Source organism: Oncorhynchus kisutch, linkage group LG17 (genome assembly GCF_002021735.2).
Source record: "Oncorhynchus kisutch isolate 150728-3 linkage group LG17, Okis_V2, whole genome shotgun sequence".
NCBI classification, from domain to species: Eukaryota; Metazoa; Chordata; class Actinopteri; order Salmoniformes; family Salmonidae; genus Oncorhynchus; species Oncorhynchus kisutch.
In genome coordinates this window covers 34,613,004-34,635,997 of record NC_034190.2, presented here as the reverse complement: position 1 = coordinate 34,635,997, position 22,994 = coordinate 34,613,004, and the positions used below count along the sequence as shown (strand labels likewise).

Sequence of the window (22,994 nt, the reverse complement as noted above, 5' to 3'; positions counted from 1 at the left end):
AGAGAAAAGGGGTGGGGGACATTAGCAAACACCAAAACGAGCGTCTAATAGAATGCAATAGAAATGGCACTGTGGAAAAATTGAGCTGAACCATATTCTATTACGCCGTCACCTTTGGCCTCGGAGTCTTCCGATTTGACCTCGGACACGTCCATCTTGGCCTCTGCTGCTGGAGACTTGGTCTCCTCTCCTCCCGGAGCAGTCTCCTCTGCAGTCTCGCCGTCCTTCTCCTTTTCCGCCTCTCCGTTGGTAGGCTTGTCTGTTTCCATGGGCTCTCCTTCATCTTTCTCTTTCGGTTCAGGGGAAGGAGTCTTCTCCTCGTTATCGGGGATCGCATTCACCTGAAAGAGAGGAACATTTTGTTGAACCAGAAAGCACAGAGAACAGCACAGACGTTTCAAAACTTACTAAAAACGAACCATTCTGGACAAGGAGCTCCATCTCAAACTTCACAACAATGATATTTACTGTGGTATCAATACCCCATGTACAAGTATGACAGATTGGTTGGCTTTGGTCAGCCATTGGCTTATTCTAGTCTATTGACCAATGTGGATCAAGTGTATTATTCTTTACCTCTGGGTCTTCCGTCTTTCTGGACTCCTCCTTCTCCACCTCGCCATCTTTCTTCTCCTCTTTCTCGCCATCCTTCACGGCGTCCTCCGTCTTCGAAGGATCGTCTGCTAAACCGACAGGACATCAGCTCTTAATCCACCTTCCACATCTCCAAGCACTGATTGACAGTTACACGTTTTACACACCCAAGCAAGCGCCACTTTTTCCAGGGTGGTTTCACTAAAACCAGCATAGCAACAGCAGCGCTTGTGAGTCAGTGGTTTGACCCTGCATGTCAAGAGTCCTGGAACAGTGAGAGGGTGTGGAGGAAGACAGGGGGAGGGAGGGGACAGAGTTGGTTTACCTGGGGCAGGCGTGTTGGGTTGCGTGTCTGCGGGTGTGCCAGTGGAGGGAGTTTTGGGGGCTGGGGAGGGCGAGCACACAGAGGTGAACAGGGGTTAAAAGCATCATCGCAGGAGAGGGCCTACACTCTGCAATGACGTGGAAACGCACTTGCCGAGATTTTGGGTAACAGACCATAGGTCACTACAGCAGGGAAAGACGGATTAGCCTTAGGAAACGCAGGAAGAGCAAGGACCGGGGAGAGGGTTGTGGAAGAGGGCGTACGTAGCGGGCTGTACCTGTGGCGGGCGTGTTGGGCTGCGTGTCTGCAGGCGTGCCCGTGGAAGGGGTCTTCCCTGGGGAGTCGGGGCGGGCTCCAGCTGCAGCGGCCGCAGCCTTTTTACTCTCCTCCAGCTCCATCATCCAGGGCATGGACCACTGGCCGTTGACGTGCTCGAACTCCTGGACCTGGTGGGAAACACAGTCAGGAACACGCTACTCTCACTTCAGCGTACGGCGGTGGAGTTGAATTCCTCCCAACGGAGCGGGGCTCTACCTTCTTGCGGATCAGCGACATCACACCGATGCGGGTGAGTACGTGTTGCCGCGACAACCCTTCGCGGGGGACGCCGTCGGCGAAGGTCTCGGCTCCATCGGCGCCGGGCTCGCACAGGTGCCTCATGAAGAGGGAGACGTACGCCCTGCGAGAGAGAGAGGATCCGATGTAAAACAAAATATAGAGGACAAATTCAACCATTATCAAGGCATTACTATTGTGGATTTACACTATAACATGTTAGTTACTCACTTGAACTCTTTCTCAGATTTCCCGCGCAGGTCTCTGACCAGCCACTGGGTGGTGAAGGCATCCTGAGGAGGCATCCCATAACGCATCACTGCATTCAGGAAGGCCTTCCTCTGGCGAACGTTGAAGCCCAACACCTGAACACCAGAGAGGCAAGGTTAGCGTGGAGTTAACAGGTAGTCCACATATTGACCCCTGACCTCTATTTCTATACAAGCCAATTGAATGCCAAGACACAAGTGCTGGGTCGGCCCATCTATAGATAAGCTAAATTGCAAACACATTTCAGGATCACGCAGAGCAGTGGTTCAGAGTGCAGTGATCGATGGACATTGAGAGCTGACCTCAATGTTGCCTCCCACTCTGGCCAGCAGGGGGGGCAGTGGCTTGTCCCGGTCGCCCCGCATGCCTTTCCTGTTGGGTCTGCGAGAGTTGGCTGCACCGCCAGAAAAAAGAAAACACAAAAAGTTATTCTCTTAAGCTTCACAAACCACACACACAAAACACCCACACCCACCCACTCTTGTAAACACCACCGACAGAGACGCCATCTGTCTACACACACTTTCGCTTACCTTCTGCCCGCTCATCAAAGTCCTCGTCACCCTCCTCGGAGGCCACAGAGTAGTCCGAGTTGTTGTCCGATTGGTCATCCTGCCAATCTGCTTGGAGACAGAAGACACGGGGCGCAATTTCAGTACACAGTCCAGAAACTTCTTTGAACTTATTAAAAGATGAACATTTAAGGGGAGGGGGGGGGGGGGGGGGGGGGGGGGGGGGGGGGGGGGGGGGGGGGGGGAGAAGATTCTACAAGGAAGTGGACTTTGAGTAAAAGGTTGACAACCAGACCAAGCACAGAGCGCTAGAAGGAAACCAACATCACAGATATGGGGGTGTGGTGTCAACTTGCCCACAAGCAGTGCCCGAGTGTGAGTAGCTGACTCAAACCGCATGTGGGACATTGTTTAAGTTAGTATGTGTACAGTTAGGAGCCGAGAAGAGATGTACTGTTTCCCCGACTCAAAACAGGGAAGGGGTACAAAACACAAACAACCGCAATTCAGTCACACACACCAACTCGTTCTTCAAATCTCGTAGGGTTCTAGGATTAAAGAGGGCCATTTTCATCCTCTCGGTAAGGGGCCTGAGATCATGGTGGCCGTGCAGTGCATTGTGGGTAGTGCAGGTCACGCCCAGTGCAATGCATTGTATTCAGGCATCAAAAGTCAACAAGGAAAGCTGCCATTCCAACAGAAAACTAACTAGGACTTGGAACAGATACCCCACTCACGTTAAATGTCACTCTGAATAGCTTGGATTGTTGCTGGGAATAGAAGATCACGAGCATGTGTCGGAAGATTTACCAGGCTTTCTGAGAACTGACACAGAGGCTTTCTGAAGAGGTGAGGCAAATGGGAGGAAAATTCTAATTGCCACCACAACTGGAGAGACGTACCTCATGCAGGAGGTGAGGAGTAATCAAACCAACACAAACACCTGACAGTTACTAAGACTTCACCAGTGAAACTCACACCCACCACTCTTTCTCTCACACACACACGTAAGTAAGTAATGGCGCTGGCGCTTGTTGTTGTTACCCCCGTCTACTACCTCGGTCCTCCTGGGAGCCGTCGTTGTAGTTGACCTGCTTGCGGATGCGCTTGCCCTTGCCCAGGTTGCGGGCAAGGTCCTCCTGCTGCTGCTCATAGTGGTGCCTGAGCAGCTTCTCCCAGTAGTCTGGGTCGACACTCTCCTCCTGCTTGATGATCTCTCTCTGCACTTCCTCCTCCTGAGGGGAGGGGGCAAGATAGATAGTGAGAGAGAGAGAGAGAGGGGGGAGGGAAAGGAGAGAGGGGGGGAGGGAAAGGAGAGGGGGGGGGAGGGAAAGGAGAGAGGGGGGGGAGGGAAAGGAGAGAGAGGGGGGGAGGGAAAGGAGAGAGAGAGAGGGGGGGAGGGAAAGGAGAGAGAGAGAGGGGGGGAGGGAAAGGAGAGAGAGAGAGGGGGAGGGAAAGGAGAGAGAGGGAGGGAAAGGAGAGAGAGAGAGAGAGGGGAGGGAAAGGAGAGAGAGAGAGAGGGGAGGGAAAGGAGAGAGAGAGAGAGGGGAGGGAAAGGAGAGAGAGAGAGAGGGGAGGGAAAGAGGAGAGAGAGAGAGAGGGGAGGGAAAGAGGAGAGAGAGAGAGAGGGGAGGGAAAGGAGAGAGAGAGAGGGGAGGGAAAGGAGAGAGAGAGAGAGAGAGAGGGGAGAGAAAGGAGAGAGAGAGAGAGAGAGAGGGGAGGGAAAGGAGAGAGAGAGGGGAGGGAAAGGAGAGAGAGAGGGGAGGGAAAGGAGAGAGAGAGGGGAGGGAAAGGAGAGAGAGAGAGAGAGAGGGGAGGGAAAGGAGAGAGAGAGAGAGAGAGAGAGAGGGGAGGGAAAGGAGAGAGAGAGGGGAGGGAAAGGAGAGAGAGAGGGGAGGGAAAGGAGAGAGAGAGGGGAGGGAAAGGAGAGAGAGAGGGGAGGGAAAGGAGAGAGAGAGAGAGAGAGAGAGGGAAAGGAAAGGAGAGAGAGGGAAAGGAAAGGAGAGAGAGAGGGAGGGAAGGGAAAGGAAAGAGAGAGAGGGGAGGGAAGGGAAAGGAAAGAGAGAGGAGGGGAGGGAAAGGAAAGAGAGAGAGGGGAGGGAAAGGAAAGAGAGAGAGGGGAGGGAAAGGAAAGAGAGAGAGGGGAGGGAAAGGAAAGAGAGAGGGGAGGGAAAGGAAAGAGAGAGAGGGGAGGGAAAGGAAAGAGAGAGAGGGGAGGGAAAGGAAAGAGAGAGAGGGGAGGGAAAGGAAAGAGAGAGAGGGGAGGGAAAGGAAAGAGAGAGAGGGGAGGGAAAGGAAAGAGAGAGAGGGAGGGAAAGGAAAGAGAGAGAGGGGAGGGAAAGGAAAGAGAGAGAGAGAGAGGGAAAGGAAAGGAGAGAGAGAGAGAGAGAGAGAGAGAGGGAAAGGAAAGGAGAGAGAGAGAGAGAGAGGGAAAGGAAAGGAGAGAGAGGGAAAGGAAAGGAGAGAGAGGGAAAGGAAAGGAGAGAGAGAGGGAAGGGAAAGGAGAGAGAGAGGGAAGGGAAAGGAGAGAGAGAGGGAAGGGAAAGGAGAGAGAGAGGGAAGGGAAAGGAGAGAGAGAGGGAGGGAAGGGAAAGGAGAGAGGCGAAAGGAGAGAGAGGGGGGCAAAAGGAGAGCCATTGATCAAGTATGCAGGTGTCAAATGAGACACGTCAGTTACACACACACACACACACACACACACACCACATCTGGGCTACAGCAAGGCCACTTGGGATTCAACCTTCTAAAAATGTAAAACGTCACTCTGGGTCAAAGTGTCCGCTAAATGACATTTTTGACCCCCCCCCCCAAAAAAACACAACTTACCGCCTCCTCCTCGTCCTTGACCACGTACTGGGCCACCTTGAAGGAGCCGAGGTACTCGTTCATGCTCCCGATCTCCGTTTCCTCCGGGGTTTCAGACTCCTGGTTCCTGTCCAGCAGCCTGTCCACCGCCATGTCATCGTAGTGGATCACCTGGCTGTCCTCCTCCTTGTTCTCACCTGAGGGACATTAATTAAACATTATCAGAACGTTATGATGAACGTGTTATAAACATTGTCATTACCTTATCTCAAACTAAATCTGTTCTAGACATCGTCACATCGGTTTACCCAAAATGTTGATAATTTCACCTAATAAGCACGAATAAGTAATAACCAACAAACTATCATCTTATTTGACTGTTCGTATCTGCTGGCATTTGCTTGTTTTCTGTTCACCTGCAACACGCTTCCAGTAACCTGCTGTAGGCAGGTAAAAAAATAAAATAAAAAATATACAATAAGACAACGTTTCATTGCTCCCTTTCAAGACAACTGAGAAGTGATTTGACAGATGAACAACTATCCACTCCATCCATGTTTACAACAGCAGGAGCCGGTTAGTTTTTTATATACCTTCTTTGTCCCCCTTTCCAAGCTCGTCCTTGAACAGCTCCTCCGTGCCGAACTTGAGGATGTCGTCCAGCTCCTGTTTGGACATGGAGCCCGTCTTGGAGCCCAGACCAGGACGCACCACCAGGTGGGTCAACATCATCTTCTTCTTGGCTACCTGGAGAGGGAGGGAACGTGGGACGTTTCAATGTTTCCGACTTTCTTCCTGCCCGTATGAGCCAAGAAAATGTAATGAGTAGCGCTGACGACAGACGAGGCTCGCTTCCACACACACACACGACATTCATTGGATCCAACAACAAGTTAGCAATTCTATGATACAGGCGGCTGTGTTGCGTCGTGAAGAGGTCATTGTGATGTTGCAGGAGAGGGGCAGCCTCTTTACCTGAGTGATCCTCTCCTCCACAGAGGCCTTTGTGACGAAGCGGTAGATCATCACCTTCTTGTTCTGTCCAATACGGTGAGCTCTGCTGAATGCCTGAGATGGGGAAGACAGAGACAAACAGTATGACCCTTTCATCCTTGCAACCACCTTAATAAAAGTTGATATAATAGAGAACAAGGAGATGGTGAATGGCCCAATCATAAACTGATCCACAAGCACTTGGATTCGACAGGTGTAAGCAATATGGTAATAGCTCCACCTTGCCCTCTGACAGGCTAGGTGGAAGGTCCACCATAGTACTTCTACTAATCAAATTCTCGAAGATCATTGGGCTTGATTTGAGATTGGGCCGGTGTGTGATGGTTCCAAGTGCGTTACCTGGATGTCGTTGTGGGGGTTCCAGTCGGAGTCGTAGATGATGACGGTGTCGGCGGTGGCCAGGTTGATACCCAGACCTCCAGCTCTCGTCGACAGCAGGAAGGCAAACTGCAGCGCTCCCGGAGCTAAGGAACAAAACAGATCAACCACTCAGACCAAAACACTATACGTATATATCAATCACTTTCTACATCAATAACTATCTATATTTACATCAAATCACTTGCTTTCTCTCTATAAATCATTCACTTTACAGGGATTACTCTGTTTTTTCTGGCCCGCCAAAATCCAAAACAAGCAACAACAAAAAAGAAGTATAATAATTATTATTTTCGGGATGGAAAAACATGTTTAAACTTAGAGCTGGACTCCTTAATGGTGAAACAATAAGTCTTCAATATTACAACAAAGTAGTAAACAACCAACACTGATTTTCTATTCGGACATCATTGCACGCTGTGCTGCAAAATAAAGTATGCCGCTCCTCAACAACAACGGGTTGTGGGGGCGGCCAGTGGCACCGTTTCCACCTACTGAGAATTACATCTCTAAAATGACTAAAACCCGATACAAACTGTGTAAAAAGACCTATATATTTTCTATTAATATCACATTTGAGAACTAACCAAAGCTAGACAGTCAGAGATGATAACAAATTCCCCCAAAAACTATTGCAACAAAGACTCAGAACTTCTTTGGAGCCCTGTTTTAATCGCTAGTATTCTTAAGACCAAATTAACTTGAGATTGCATGCACCTGCGTACTAAAACAAGCCTGATTTCAATGAAAACCCCACAAGAATAAAACAGCGCTTTATATAAATCGTACATTGATATCAGACGGCGGAACATTTCGCCATCTAGGTTGTCTATTCCCGCACAATTGAAATAAAGAACTAAATCAGGAGTTTCAGAAAACGTAAGGCTGATGAATGTAAAATAGCTTACTGTAAGAATAGGAGTAGCCTAATAGACTAGGTCATTCAAAACCTTTCACCATAACTGTCATTTCATTTGATAAAAATACAAATTAACACTTCAAATAAACAGTATCAGTCAAAGGTTTGGACACACCGACTCATTCAAGGGTTTTTCTTTATTTTTTACATTGTAGAATAATAGTGAAGACATCAAAATGACAAAATAACACATATGGAATCATGTAGTAACCAAAAAAAGTGTTAAACAAATCAAAATATATTTTATATTTGCCTTGATGACAGCTTTGCACACTCTTGGCATTCTCTCAACCGGCTTCATGACGCAGTCACCTGGAATGCATTTCAATTAACAGGTTTGTATTCTTAAATTAATTTGTGGAATTTATTTTCTTCTTAATGCGTTTGAGCCAATCAGGTGTGTTGTGACAAGGTAGGGTTGGTATACAGAAGATAGCCCTATTTTGTAAAAGACCAAGTCCATATTATGGCAAGAACACCTCAAATAAGCAAAGAGAAACAACAGTCCATCATTACTTTAAGACATGAAGGTCAGTCTATCCGGAACATTTCAAGAACTTTTCAAGTTTCTTCAAGTGCAGTTGCAAAAACCATCATGCGCTATGATGAAACTGGCTCTCATGAGGACCGCCACAGGAAAGGAAGAACCAGAGTTACCTCTGCTGCAGAGGATAAGTCCATTAGAGTTACCAGCCTCAGAAATTGCAGCCCAAATAAATGCTTCACAAAGTTCAAATAACAGACACATCTCAACATCAACTGTTCAGAAGAGACTGTGAATCAGGCCTTCATGGTCAAATTGCTGCAAAGAAACCACTACTAAAGGACACCAATAATAAGAAGAGACTTGCTTGGGCCAAGAAACATGAGCAATGGACATTAGACCGGTGAAAATGTGTCCTTTGGTCTGATGACTCCAAATTTTAGATTTTTGGTTCCAACAGCCATGTCTTTGTGAGACACAGAGTAGGTGAACGGATGATCTCTGCATGTGTGGTTCCCACCGTGAAGCACGGAGGAGGTGTGATGTGTGAGGGTACATTTCTGGTGACACTGTCAATGATTTATTTAGAATTCCAAGACACACTTAACCAGCATGGCTACCACAGCTTTCTGCAGCGATACGCCACGCCATCCCATCTGGTTTGCTTTTAGTGGGACTATCATTTGTTTTTCAACAGAACAATGACCCAACACACCTCCAGGCTGTGTGAGGGCTATTTGATCAAGCAGAGTGATGGAGTGCTACATCAGATGATCTGACCTCCACAATCCCATGACCTCAACCCAATTGAGGTGATTTGGGATGAGTTGGACTGCAGAGTGAAGGAAAAACAGCCAACAAGTGCTCAGCATATGTGGGAACTCCTTGAAGAGTGTTGAAAAAGCATTCCAGGTGACTAGCTCCTGAAGCTGGTTGAGTGTGCAAAGCTGTCCTCAAGGATAAAGGGTGGCTACTTTGAAGAATCTAAAATAACATATTCTGATTTGTTTAACACTTTTTTGGTTAACTACAAGATTCCAAATGCGTTATTTCATAATTTTGATGTCTTCACTATTATTCTACAATGTAGAAAATAGTGAAACTAAAGAAAAACCCTTAAATGAGTAGGCGTGTCCACATTTTGACTGGTACTGTATATAAATCCCTCTTGATATTAAAACAATGATAGGATATATACACCTAATTTAGATCTGAAGACTACAACTATATAATAGTCACTCTGAAATTGCAGTATACATAGTGATCTAGTTAGAGACTGAATGAGGAAGTTAGTGTGGGGTGAGCCTCACCATTGAATCTGTCGATGGCCTCCTGTCTCATGCCCCCGGTGATGCTGCCGTCGATACGCTCGTACTTGTAGCCCTCGTTCTCCAGGAAGTCCTCCAGCAGGTCAAGCATCTTGGTCATCTACGACAGAGGGAGTGAATGGGCCTGTGTGAGATGTGTGCTTTTCGTATCCAAGACCTTTGAAATGTTTGGATCCTTCTTGACGTAATGTGATTCGTGGACTCAAATAAAATATTGATAATATGCGTGTGTGTTGGTTAACTAACCTGAGAGAAGATGAGTACTCTGTGCCCGCCGTCTTTCAGCTTCCTCATCATCTTCTGCATTAGCGTCAGTTTCCCGGCAGACTTAGTGAGGGCGCTACCGTCGTACATCCCATTGGGCATCTTTGGGGCTTCCTGTTTGGGGTGGGGAACCAATCAAGAGTCAGAGCTTCAGCTATATAGAGCCTTACAGGAAAATACTACAAAAGTTATAATGCATATCATGAAAATGCTTTTGACTCAAATAGTATCTAGGAGTGTATATACAAAATGAATGCACCACTACCCCACTTAGCCATCACAACAGCATGGTCCATTCCCATTCAAATATATTAATAAGTGGGTCATACCATGGCAGCCACAGGGAAGAGGTAGGGGTGATTGCAGCACTTCTTGAGGTCCATCACCACATTGAGCAGGGATACTTGATTTCCACCACTGCGCGTGTTCAGGGCCTCAAAGTTACGGGTGAGGATGAATTTGTAGTACTTCCTAAAAATAGATATTATTATTTTTTTTTTATCCACAATTAATACCCCTTCCACAGTCCAATTATATTGTACAGTTCTCGTGAGTTGAGTATCCCAAGTGAAGATTGTGTGTAAGTAACTGTCTATGGACGACGACTAATCATTCTAATTATATATTTGATCCCATCACCGTTTTAGCCAAGTTAGACAGCACATACAACTGGGTCAACCACTATTCAAATGTACCCCTTCACCACACCCTATCCCTCCATGCACTTTCACTCACTTCTGCATGGGGCTGAGCTCCACCCTGACGATGAGCTCCGTCTTGGAGGGCATGTGTTTGAAGACGTCAGCCTTCAGTCTCCTGAGCATGTGGGGTCCCAGCATGTCGTGCAGCTTCTTGATCTGGTCCTCTTTGGCGATGTCAGCAAACTCTTCCAGGAACCCCTCCAGGTTACTACACAGAGAGAGGAAGTTGCAGGGAAGTAAGTAAAGGTTTAACTCTAAAATAGCTGGTCTAAGATGAGTGGGGTGTGATACAGGTGATGTGAAGTGGTCATTGGGATTGAGTGGGAAAGTAATGTGGACTGGACAGAACACACACACACACACACACACACACACCTGAATCTCTCTGGCGTGAGGAAGTTGAGGAGATGGAACAACTCTTCCAGGTTGTTCTGTAGAGGTGTACCGGTCAGTAGCAGTTTGTGCTGGAGAGGATAGTTGTTCAGCACTCTGAAGAACTGGAGGGGAGAGAAAGAGTATTATTCATCTAAAAATGAAACACTTCTGTATTTGTCAATGGTACTTTCAGCCATACCAGTTTAGCTGGAGTTTCATTGTACAATGAGGGTATCCAACTAATGAAAAATAGAATTTGGGATTCCTCATTGCCCTTATACTTCCAAATTGATCGTTTTCCTGAATAAGGGAATATGTTGCACATAACAGGTAAACTACCTCCATAACACAACTCTAATCTCTCACCTTGGACTGGTTGTTTTTGAGCCTGTGGGCCTCATCGACCACCAGACAGGCCCAATCTATGGAACCTAGGATGGCCATGTCGATGGTTATCAACTCATAGGACGTCAGCAGCACATGGAACTTCACTGATGAGTCTTTCTACAAGGCCACGACAGGGGGGAACGGTTAAAAACGTGACACACACCAGCATATAATTGAAGGAGTGATACATTTCAAATAAAATTGTCAATATATCTCCTTTGTCGATAAACAGTTCTAATTCATCGGTTCTTTTTAAAAACATTTCCCCCCGTAATTCTCACCTTCATCTTAGAAGCCCTCTTGCCTCCGCGGATGGCGTTGTTCTCGAAGGAGAACTCGTTCTCTCGGATGACGGCTCTGCTGTCCTTGTCTCCTACGTAGGTCACCACGTACATGTCCGGGGCCCACATCTCAAACTCTCTTTCCCAGTTAATAATGGTAGACAGGGGGGCGCTCACCAGGAACGGGCCCTTGGAGTGACCCTATAAGGGGGAAAGAAAAAAGTTAATGAAAATAAGATTATTTATATGGGTGGCCTCAGCGGGAATCAAACACACTACCATTGGTGTTGCAAGTGCCATGCTCTACTAACTGAACCACAGCTAATTTAACTTAATGAAATATAATTTCTCATGTAACATTTAAATTTATCATTCTAATGTTAAAATATTGTGTCGTCAAAGACATTGCATTCTACACTCCGATCAATAGGTGGCAGTAGTCTCCACGTGATCACCACCAAAGAGTGTTAACACAAAGCTCAAGCTATATGTCGTCAGATTTCACCTGACATATTATACAAACTGGCTGGGCTGGTTGGTATTGGTCTAAAGGGCTGCCTAGTTGGCATTTCTGATCAGTTCCTGTTGAAATAATGCCTACCATAACAACAACAAAAAGTAAACAATTACATTTATCAACAAGTAAAACCGGAAGAAACTATAGTTGAACATGCGTCTTTCTATAAATAAAATGGGGCCAATGTGTGATGTTGGGATTAACATTTCAAAATGGTATGAAACACAAATTTAACGTTCATTCCACGTGTGTACTTAGATGAATATGCAAATTGGCCCATAACTCCACCTAGGCAACAACATAGGCCTAGGACTATACATCCTTTAAGCAGGGCTCATACAGACATTGGCAAGTCAAATTCAAGAACTTCTTCAAGCATTTAATTGTAATTTAAGGACCTCAATAGTTCACAAAATTGTACATTTGGGCCTAATATACTGATTAAATGTTCAATATTCACTAAATGGCCAATAGTATGTGGACACCCGCTCGTCAAACATCTCATTCCAAAATCATGGGCAGTAATATAGAGTTGGTCCCCCACTTTGCTGCTATAAACAGCCTCCACTCTTCTGGGAAGGCTTTCCACTAGATGTTGGAACATTGCTGCGGGGACTTGCTTTGATTCAGCCACAAGAGTATTAGTGAGGTCGGGCGATTAGGCCTGGCTCGCAGTCGGCGTTCCAAATCATCCTAAAAGTGTTTGATGGGGTTGATGTCATTGGTCTGTGCAGGCCATTGTCATGCTGAAACAGGAAAGGGCCTTCCCCAAACTGTTGCCAAAGTTGGAAGCACAGAATTGTCTAGAATGTCATTGTACGCTGTAGCGTTAAGATCTCTCTTCACTGGAACTAAGGGGCCTAGCCTGAACCATGAAAAACAGCCCCAGACCATTATTCCTCCTCCACTAAACTTTACAGTAGGCACAACACATTGGGGCAGGTAGTGTTCTCCTGGCATCCGCAAAACCCAGATTCGTCCTTATGACTGCCAAATGGTGAAGCATGATTCCTCACTCCAGAGAACGAGCTTCCACTGCTCCAGAGTCCAATAGTGGTGCACTTTACACCATTCCAGCCGACACTTGGCATTGCGCATGGTGATCTTAGGCTTGTGTGCGGCTGCTCAGCCATGGAAACCCATTTCATGAAGCTCCCGAGGAACAGTTTGTGTGCTGACGTTGCTTCCAAAGGCAGTTTGGAACTCAGTAGTGAGTGTTGCCATCGAGGACAGACGATTGTTATGCACTCCAGCACTCGGCTGTCCCGTTCTGTGAGCTTGTGTGGCCCATCACTTCACGGCTGAGCCATTGTTGCATCACATTCGGCCGTGATTGGGAGTCCCATAGGGCAGCGCACAGTTGGCCCAGCGTTGTCCTGGTTTGGCCGTCATTGTAAAAAATATTTTGTTCTTACATGACTTGCCTAGTTAAATAAAAGGTTAAAAAAATTACAAAATGTTGCTACTAGATGTTTACAGTGGACCGGGTCAGCTCTAACAGGGAAGAAATTAGACAAACTGACTTGTTGGAAAGGTGCCATGTTGAAAGTCACTGAGCTCTTCAGTAAAGGCCATTTTTCTGCCCGTTGGTCTATGAGATTGCATGGCTGTGTGCTCGATTTTATATGCCTGTAAGCAAAAGGTGTGGCTGAAATAGCCAAAGTCACTCATTTGAAAGGGTGTCCATATACTTTAGGCTATATAGTGTATGTTATATGAAAACGCAAGGACAGAAAAGTGATGTTTTTTATCACGATTTTGGACAAATCCGTCAAGACGGCAACCACGAAAAAGGGTTAAACATAGGGTTTAAATCACCTCAGGAATTTTACTGAGTCATGGTTCCCCCGTATATATTAATGTAATGACATGGGGGGGGGGGAATGGCAGATTTTTATCAATGACTTGTCAACAGCTGTAACAAGTTATCCAGCAATGGAAATCCTCCCTGGTACCCTAGTAAACAGAAAGACCCATATCCACTTTCACCCTTATTCTCTCCCCCACACACACACACACACACCTCTTTGTAGAGTGAGTAGAGGAACACGGCAGTCTGCACAGTCTTGCCCAGACCCATCTCGTCAGCCAGAATAGTGTCTGTGCCCTGTGCCCAGGAGAAACGTAGCCAGTTGAGACCCTCCAGCTGGTAGGGATGCAGGTTGCCCCCCGTACTGTCCAGGTAATCAGGCTGCCGCTCAAACTTGATGGTGGGCTAAAGAGGGGGAAGATAGAGAAGAACAGTGACTTACTGTTGATGTCAAGACACACCACTAAGCGGGAAATATGCACCATAAGGGTTTTATTATGTGTTTGACATAACATAAAGCTGCAGAAAAAGAGATGCTAAAAGTCCATTTTAATGGTAAGATACCGAGCAATTTATGACGACCAGGAATACCTGGTAAATCACGAGAAACCATATCTCTGATAAAAGACAAGCCATGTCGCCAATCCAATAAAAATGACAACAGTCAACACTTACATCAACGACAGGATTCTCAGGAGGCCGATCCATCCTCTTCGTCTTGCCTTTCACCTTGATCTTCTTCCCTGGTTTACCCTCGTCGCCCATCATCAGCTCCCTGAAACAGATGAGAAAGAACATTGTTACCCTCGGAAACAGACGAAGAAGAAACTCCTTCTCCATTCCACCTATACAATGTAGAGTAGGTGGCAATAATGCATTAGTTACCTGTGGTTCCAGTACTGCTGTCTGAAGACGTCAAACTCTGGGATGTCCATGTCCTCAGCCTCCCAGGTGGCTTGGTCATAGGCCAGGTCTTTCCACTTGATGAGGTAGTGTACGTTATTCTTCTTGTCCTGACTGCAGCTCACAAACAGACAAAACTTGGTTAGCAACGTTGCCAATTAAATCCAGTAGGCATGCATGGATGGATGCATACACATTCAAAAGTATGTGGACACCACTTCAAATTAGTGGATTCGGCTATTTCAGCCACACCCGTTGCTGACAGAAGTTAAAAAATCAGGCACACAGCCATTCAATCTCCATAGACAAACATTGGCAGTAGAATGGTCTTACTGAAGAACTCAGTGACTTTCAACATGGCACTGTCAAAAGATGCCACCTTTCCACATTTCTGCCCTGCTAGAGCTGCCCCGGTCAACTGTAAGTGCTGTTATTGTGAAGAGGAAACGTCTAGGAGTAACAACGGCTCTGCCACTAAGTGGTAGTCCACACAAGCTCACAGAACGGGACTTCCAAACACTAAGCGCATAGCGCGTAAAAATTGTCTGTCCTTGGTTGCAACACGCACTACCAAGATCCAAACTGCCTCTGAAAGCAACGTCAGCACTAGAACTGTTTGTCGGGAGCTTCAGGAAATGGGTTTCCATGGCCGAGCAGCCGCACAAAAGCCTTTGATCACCACGCGCAATGCCAAGCGTCAGCCGGAGTGGTGTAACGCTCGCTGCCATTGGACTATGGAGCAGTGGAAACAGATTCCCTGGTGTGATAAATCACAAGTTTGGCAGACGCCAGGAGAACCCTACCTGCCCCAATGCATAGTGCCAACTGGAACACCGATTGCAAGCCAGGCCTAATCGCGCAACATCACTGCCCGACCTCACTAATGCTCTTGTGGCTGAATGGAAGCAAGTCCCCACATCTAGTGGAAAGCCTTCCCAGAAGAGTGGAGGCTGTTATCGCAGCAAAGCGGGCACCAACTCCATATTAATGCCCATGATTTTGCAATGAGATGTTCGACAAGCAGATGTCCACATATACTACATGACCAAAGGTATCTGCAACTGATTGGTTGAAATGATTGCTTTGACCCATGAGACATTTGCATCACAAGGAGAAACCCTTTACCTGACAAACAAAACATGCAGATTTCATCAAGTGTGCAGGAGTTCTCCTTTCCATTGAAGGGAAAACCCTGACTAGACACTCATTCACAAAGTGTAAGACTATGTGTCTGGCCTTGCTACTCAAAATCTGCTGCTATTTTGGAAATGTTAACTCTCAATGAGACTAAAAACACATTTGAACCCCATTTAGCAGCCAGTCCGGGAGTCTCGTCTGACCTGTGGTTGAGTATGCGGTGGATCATCATCCAGGCGATCTTGATGCCAAAGCGGTAGTACTTCTCCTCCATCTTGGCGTAGAGCGGGTCCTTGGCCTTCCTCTTCGTGCTCTTTTCCTCGTCGCCCTCGCCAAAGTCTACTGAAGGCGGCTCGTCCATGTCGTTCTTCCTCTGGTAGTTCCTGAACATCACCTGACAGTGCAGCTCCAACTGGAGGCAGGGAAAAGGTGGGTGAGAGGGAGAAGTGTGTGTGTGTGGGTTGTCGAACGTTGGTGCGACAACGCTCCTCTCTAATCCATTTCAGTGACAAAGAAGCGAGAGTCTGAACATTTCTTGTGTGTGTTTGTTTCAGTGTGCGCCGCGCCTCTGAAAAGCAAAACTAACAACTCAAAATGAGGGTAGGTGTGTATGGGAGCGATTGCCTGCAACGTGGTGGCCAAGCGTAAGCCTGCGTACCTGTGTGTGTGTGTGTGTACATACCTGCAGCTCAGACACCCAGGAGCAGTGCCAGTAGGACATGTTGCTCCACTTGGCGAAGAACTCCCTCTCAGGGCGCCCGGCCAGAGGGGCGGGGTCAGGCTGGTCAGCTGGGAGGTCTGGGGGGCGGGGGATGGGCGTGGGCGGAGGGGGGTCACCCCAGCGCCACGTCAGAATCTTCTGCACCTTGCCCTTCATGGGTGGACACTGGGGAGGGGAGGAAAGCGTCAGTGAAGAGGTCAAATGTCTTTAAACCCGCTCGCTTTTCAGGACAAACGGATCATAACGACATGGTGAAAACTCCTCGTCTACAGATAAGTTAGGTAATGTTACATTCATTGTGTTGAACCATTTAGTCGTTTTGTTTTCCCAATACACTACCCAAGGGGGTAGGGAGCTAGGTTTAAATTTGGGAAGTAGAATTCACTTTACCATGTGTAACTGGCTGTGCCCCGTGTCAATCACCCTCCGAGTCCCACCCCATTGATTGACTCATGGTTCACTCACAGTGCAGCGTGGGCAGATCCACTCTCCGTTGGGGATCTCAGGCAGGGGCGGGTTGAGACAGTGGATGTGATAGGAGGAGGGACAGGAGTCGCAGCAGAGCAGCTCGCCACCATCCTTACACACCCTGCAGAACTCCATGTGGTGGTCGTCCTCCTCCGGCTCTGCCTCCACCTCCTCCTCCTCTTCTTCTGAGCCCTCCTCCCGCGCCTCCCACTGTTTGCCCTCCTTCTCCTGTGGATGGGAGAGGGAAGGGGTTCACATGGATGGTCATTGAGCAACTGGAAAGGGTTAACTGTTTGACCGGTAGGGAAGCAAAGATGGCTACACACTTGAGCAATTTGAGAGCTAACAGTACCAGCATATACCACAGTACTACCAGCTAGCGGTTTATGATCATTGACTAATGGTTGTCAATATCAATAGCTCCTCATTACCCTCGACCAGATTCCTCTGTATTTTGTTGTCACTCCGATTGATCATTCTGGTTGGCTGACCAGTACCATATTGCCCGGTCACTTACTCCACAGAGCCGTTCATTGGCTAAGGAAGGTGTCACTCACGCAGTGTGGGCAGCTCCAGGTGCCCTCTGGGGCGTTCTCCATGTCGGGGTCCAGGCACACCATGTGGTAGGCCCGGGGACAGGTGTCGCACAGAATGATCTCCCCTCCCTGCTGGCACACCTCACAGTAGTCCTGGTGGTCCGTCTCATAACCGTCACCGTCCTCCTCGACTGGAGGGAAGGAACAAAAGGACAGAAGTGGGTGAGAGCAATTCAAACTTAGATACGGTACATTCCCTGAATAACCCGCCCCCCACACCCAAAAAAGGAATGCATGTTCAACATTTTGGTTGTTTGACAAGCACCCTAATGAAATACCTGCGAGGCTATAACACTTTAGCGGTTACATATTGTGAGGAACGCACATTTTAATCAATCAGAATGCATTTTATAAAAGTGCTGTAGAATGAAACGTTAGGGAATGGACATTGCTGTTCATCGCTCCCTTTTACTGTGTAGGTGGAGTCATTCATATGCAATCTAGGAAGCATTTCAAACTCCTGGGCGATATGTATCGATACTCTGACGGAATTTTTTGTAAAGGCAGAACATGCTGCCCTGCTGAAAACGTACAATCTTCTAGTGGCTCAGTAAGACTGAGTGGTACTGGCTGAGTCAAAGCTAATTGGACATGCACACACATCCAAACTACAGCTGTGGAGTCTAGCAACTCAAGGCCACTTTTAAATTGGGTTTGAGACATACTGCATCACAGCCATGGATGAAACACAACTTCTTGGGGTTGAGATATGTATCAGAGATATGTATCAGAGCCATGAAAGAGAGACACACACACACCTGCAGAGTACAGACCCTTCTTCTTCTTGGGCTTGCTCTTGGGCTTCTTGGATCGGCTGCTGCGGCTGTTGGAGCCGTCCGACACGGACACGCTGTTCATGCTGGCGTCGTCAAAGTCACTCTCCACGTCAGGCTCATCCTCTTCACTCTGATAGGAACAACCAGATAGAGAATGGTTAGGAACTTCGTTGTAAGGAGAAATGTGTCTAGGTTGAAGGCCTCTATGCCAAATGACAAAAACATTTTTGTCATCAACAACGAAGTCAATATGAGCCAAGAAAGAGGTGACTAAACAGTGGGGCCGGGAACTGCCAGGGACCTTACGATACTTATGTCCTGATACGATATGCATTGCGATTCTCACAATTCTATATGCATTGCGACGCAATGTTCCAAGCACTTACCGAGGAGCGTTTCCTCTTGCTGTTGAAGCCTCCTAGTTTGATCTTGAGCGGAGCTACCTTCTTTGTAGCCACTTTCTTCTTCTCTGCGGGCTTGGGGGTGGGCCTGGACTTCTTACGAGCATTAGGACCTTTGCCCTCTTTGGTCTTAGCCTTTTTCAGAGGCGGGGCGACCGGTGGCTGGGGCTCGGCGACCGGGGCGGGAGTGACCTCCGCCACCATGCTCTCCACGGCGGCAGACACATTGGCGGCGGCCAGGGCTGCAGTAGCGGCGGCGGAGCCTCTCAGGGGATTGTTGGTGCTGAACTCACGCCACTTGGCACCCAGTACCATCATCATCTTGGACACGGCAATCTTGGGGTTCTTGGCCGCGATGAGCGGTCTGAGGGAGAGATGGGGGTGGATGGTGAGTAATGAGGACAACAACAACAAAAAATACAGAAAAAGAGTGAAACGGTAGACGAGATCAGGGGGAGAAAGGAGACAAAATATTTGAGAGAGCAAAAAGTGGGGTGAAAAAGCTTAATATATAATTCATGCAGCAAGCATTGACAAGGACAATCTCATTTACCTGACATATTGACTGAAGGCCTTGTAATTGGTGAGGGAGCGGTAGTCCTCGTCGCTGAAGACGTGGTCAATGTCCTCCATTCCCCAGTCATCCAGGAGCTGGGACGACGTCTTAGGCTCCTAGATGAGACAATTCAACATGAACGTTTGCTTAAAATGTGGTTCTTGCCCTCTGAGTGTTGCCATTGTATTCAATAGCTACTGGGTCTTTGTTAACTCTCACACGGCTTTGGACAAAAGCACTTTCCTCCCACCATTTGGGACCATCGGTTATTTTAAGCCGCATGCAGTTATACCATGTGGCAAGAGCTTGCCTTGACAAAGGGCCAATGGCAGGTAGTTTGGTGTTGCCACGGTGACAGTATGTCCTTGCATAAGTGCACTTACCACTACCAGTCACCCTAGTGGTAGTCAACTCAGCATGGAAGTATTGATAACTTATCTACATCTAGAGGTTACAAGTAGCTTATTCAATCGCTTTCTCGTGAGCTCTGAGTTTTAGTTGCATAATGACAATTCAATTAACACCATTAAATATTATTGGTCAACTTTAATGGCATCCCCCCCTCCACAACTCTCTCCACCCTCGAACCAAAAAAAACTCACCAAGCTATCGTCGTCATCGTCCTCATCCTCCTCTTCCTCGGGTTCAGGGTCCTTCCTCTTGTCCTTTCCTCCGCCGTTTCTGTCAGTGCTGGTGCTGCTCCTCTTCTTCTCCTTGGAGGTGCTCCCCCTGTTCTTCTTCTTCTTCTTCCCGGGGTTGTAGTCGCTGCCCTCGCTGTCAGAGCGGGGCGCCGCTCGCTCCTCGTCCCTGTCCACCTCGGGGGTCTCCATGGGCTCGGGGGAGCTCATTGGCACATCCTGGAGAGGACACATGGGGGGGGCTTATGAGTAAGCCCATTGGCTTCCGACAGGTGGCGGGTCCCTCCACTGGCAGACAAACGGAACATGGTGCGTCCCAAGAACGTACAGATATGATTAGAGACGTGGTCATGTCACTGTAGCCTACCTCTCTGCGAGAGGTCCGCCTCTTGCTGCTTTTGTTCTCCCGGCTCTTTTTGGCCTTCTTCTTCTTCACCTTCGGGGCCTCATTCTCTGACATCTCCTCTTCCTCATCTGCAATGAGGTCAGAGACACAGCTTAATAATAGCTGTAACGAAGAAGGTCAATTGAATATCCTTGCAACCTTGGGGCGGCAGTGTAGCCTAGTGGTTAGAGCGTTGGGCTAGTAACCGGAAGGTTGCAAGTTCAAATCCCCGAGCTGACAAGGTACAAATCTGTCGTTCTGCCCCTTGACAGGCAGTTAACCCACTGTTCCCAGGCCGTCATTGAAAATAAGAATTTGTTCTTAACTGACTTGCCTGGTTAAATAAAGGTAAAAAAATAAAAAATAAAAAAACCTTGATAGCTGCAAAGTCATATGGAATCGGGTTCCAATGCCTATTATGTAATTGCTCATGGTAGATGTAAGCAAATGGCTGTTGGCATTGAAATCAGCACCAAGTAGCCATGGTCTGACATGTGATAAGCTGCCTGTAAGTCAAAATGAGGGGTGCTGGGTGTCTAATTAAATGCCACCTGAATGCCATATCATCATTCCAGTTAGCCCAATTGTAGAATTGGATGTCCCACAAACAAATTGGAAAATATGGCTCTTCCAAGTTATTATTTGGATTAGAGTCGGGTTATATATGGTCAATGATTTTCACATGTGAGAGGTTTGAATGCAAAAAATGTTTTTGCTAACGGCTATCTAAAAGGTGGCCTGGCGACGCCTGCTATGTCTAAAATCGGAAAAATCCATCGCCTTAACTTCCCCATCGAGGATTCTAATGGGATATGCATTGCCGTCATATCCGAACCTGTTGTGTAGTAAACAAAGTAGTCAGCTAGCCTAACGGTTTTATTGTCCTTCGCCAGCTAATGTAGCCATCTACGTTATATAAGTCAAATGCAGTGACACGTTCCGTAAAATGTACAGACAGAGTGAATTGGCTGCATTTGTTTCTACCACGCAAAGCGGCGCTACCAAGCACCCGATGATAGGAGGAGAAAGTCGCCGTCGTCATCTGCAATCTTTCAAGCTAACTGGCTGGCTCCATCTTGTCATCGGGCACGTAAAAATACCGGTAACATTTGCTAGGCCGCAAGAATATGCCGGTGGGTCGGCATGATTTGTGTAGCCAAAAGTTGAAGTTCTGTAAATTGTCTCCGTACGGGAAAACATCTGTCCGTTTGGCAAACTTACATTTCAACGGTTACGGCTTGCAATAAAAACCGAAACAAAACGTCAACTAGCATTGTTAGCACACGCAAGCTAGGCTAACGCGTTAGCCGGCTAGCTACAGTAGTCAGTCACTCAACTAGCACAGCTTAGAGGCTGGTGTCCACTGTTCCTGCAACTACTTAGCTAGTTAATTAACTTTTCCATAACTAGTTGACCAACTAACCGTAAACACTGATACTTCTTGCTTAAATAACGTTAGCTTACCACAACCTGACAAGTTAACTAACCAGTATCAACTAACAACCTACTTGTATGTTAGCTAGTTACCCATATATTCAAATTCACCTCACCTTCAAGTTCTTTACATCTTTGGCTCAGTTTTACGATTAACTCGCATTATTTACATAAAGTATATAACATTTTGATAAGTTAATTTCGTTGCCATAAACATTTGTTGAAGTGGTCCTACCTTGCATTAGAGGCCGGTCCTCTGGGGCTCCAAAATCATCCCTATCGTCCTCGCTTCCAGACATAATGCTAGCTAACTTTAAAATTTTGTTAGCTAACTTAAAAAAAAAAAGTTTAATTCCGTGTTGCCTCCAGAGTCCTGTCCCAGTATTGAGTCCGTCCAGGTGGAGCGTGGAGTCGGGTAGGACAGGTCGGCAAGGAGGTGGAAATAAAAAAGAAACAAGAAAATTGAAGTGAATATTCAGAAATGATTTCGTGCATTGAACAATATAAATACATAAATTGCCTCTTAAGTAGGTGAAATAACTTCTGATGTCAATTGTTTTAGCCAACACTAAGCTACTCAAGACTACTAGCCTTTCAATCTATGCGTAGTCTCGCTACATTATAGCTAGCTAGTTAGCCATTAGACATGCCATCGTCGTGCTACTAGTTTTCCGTCCCACACTTGGTTAGCTAGCCCGCTAAGTCCAGCTCAATCACCGGCTAGGTTCAGAAACGAGTCACACATTCGTCCCAAAACATATCAATAAATTACGAATTTCAATTGTTTTAATTTGATAATTGAATGGTCCAATATCACAAATACAATTCTAAACAAACTACAGTAACGTTACTCACAAGTTGAATGGTTCCACTGTTTGAAAACAGAAACAACGAAAGGAGACGTTTGCCTTTCTTTCAACAGTTTTTCTATTTCGGGTTACAATAGCTAGCTAACGTTAGTTCCAATAATTAAAATGCAGTATTTGTCTTATGTTGCCTGGCGATGCACACGACGTCGCCGTCTCCCTCTCTCGCATTAAACACCCGCGCACACACACACAAAGAGATCAGGGGGCAGACATCCCATAATAACCCCCCCCCCCCCCCCCCCCCCCACACACACACACACACACCCCTCCCCCACTCTGCATAGTTACCTTGCAACATACAGACCATAATAATCCACCCCCCTCCTCCCTCACATGGAGTCTCTTCCCCATTCCTCCGTGCCCCCCTAGCAACCAACGTTACTATGGGAACACTCACCCCCACCCAACATCCCATAATAATAATGAGCATAGTCACTGACATCCCACAATAAGCATAACTCCAAAAAGAGAGAGGGATGAAAAAAAGACGTCACATGGCAACTCCTCCACATGACTGCATGTAAACTTCTGTGTCACAATCTACATGTATGTAGAGACACTGTACTGTAGGAGCATATTTCAGCATCTACT

The 22,994-nt window shown here is 47.0% G+C and overlaps 1 protein-coding gene across 14 annotated transcripts in view; it reads right to left on the bottom strand.

Annotated features, from left to right (window-relative positions):
* LOC109907551 (chromodomain-helicase-DNA-binding protein 4) overlaps positions 1-22,598 on the bottom strand; it is a 28,243-nt gene extending 5,645 nt beyond the window's left edge. The window contains exons 1-35 of one of the 14 annotated variants that reach the window (XM_031793649.1): positions 22,390-22,598; positions 21,770-21,907; positions 20,083-20,189; positions 19,680-19,934; positions 19,075-19,193; positions 18,507-18,885; positions 18,103-18,250; positions 17,306-17,475; positions 16,746-16,976; positions 16,242-16,445; positions 15,763-15,971; positions 14,405-14,536; positions 14,195-14,294; positions 13,733-13,924; positions 11,193-11,393; positions 10,891-11,028; positions 10,525-10,646; positions 10,184-10,357; positions 9,778-9,919; positions 9,431-9,562; positions 9,167-9,284; positions 6,415-6,539; positions 6,037-6,129; positions 5,655-5,808; positions 5,478-5,501; positions 5,083-5,258; positions 3,302-3,491; positions 2,278-2,367; positions 2,047-2,147; positions 1,706-1,839; positions 1,454-1,598; positions 1,197-1,365; positions 920-979; positions 577-683; positions 113-341 (exon numbers count right to left, since the gene is read on the bottom strand). In XM_031793649.1, coding sequence (XP_031649509.1) covers positions 113-341; positions 577-683; positions 920-979; positions 1,197-1,365; positions 1,454-1,598; positions 1,706-1,839; positions 2,047-2,147; positions 2,278-2,367; positions 3,302-3,491; positions 5,083-5,258; positions 5,478-5,501; positions 5,655-5,808; positions 6,037-6,129; positions 6,415-6,539; positions 9,167-9,284; positions 9,431-9,562; positions 9,778-9,919; positions 10,184-10,357; positions 10,525-10,646; positions 10,891-11,028; positions 11,193-11,393; positions 13,733-13,924; positions 14,195-14,294; positions 14,405-14,536; positions 15,763-15,971; positions 16,242-16,445; positions 16,746-16,976; positions 17,306-17,475; positions 18,103-18,250; positions 18,507-18,885; positions 19,075-19,193; positions 19,680-19,934; positions 20,083-20,189; positions 21,770-21,833 — 5,134 coding nt within the window. In that variant the 5' untranslated portion in view covers positions 21,834-21,907; positions 22,390-22,598. The remainder of the gene's footprint in view (positions 1-112; positions 342-576; positions 684-919; positions 980-1,196; positions 1,366-1,453; positions 1,599-1,705; positions 1,840-2,046; positions 2,148-2,277; positions 2,368-3,301; positions 3,492-5,082; positions 5,259-5,477; positions 5,502-5,654; positions 5,809-6,036; positions 6,130-6,414; positions 6,540-9,166; positions 9,285-9,430; positions 9,563-9,777; positions 9,920-10,183; positions 10,358-10,524; positions 10,647-10,890; positions 11,029-11,192; positions 11,394-13,732; positions 13,925-14,194; positions 14,295-14,404; positions 14,537-15,762; positions 15,972-16,241; positions 16,446-16,745; positions 16,977-17,305; positions 17,476-18,102; positions 18,251-18,506; positions 18,886-19,074; positions 19,194-19,679; positions 19,935-20,082; positions 20,190-21,769; positions 21,908-22,389) is intronic. The other 13 variants (XM_031793652.1, XM_031793650.1, XM_031793653.1 and 10 more) reach the window with 13 other exon arrangements.
* Between the last annotated feature and the right edge of the window lie 396 nt (positions 22,599-22,994).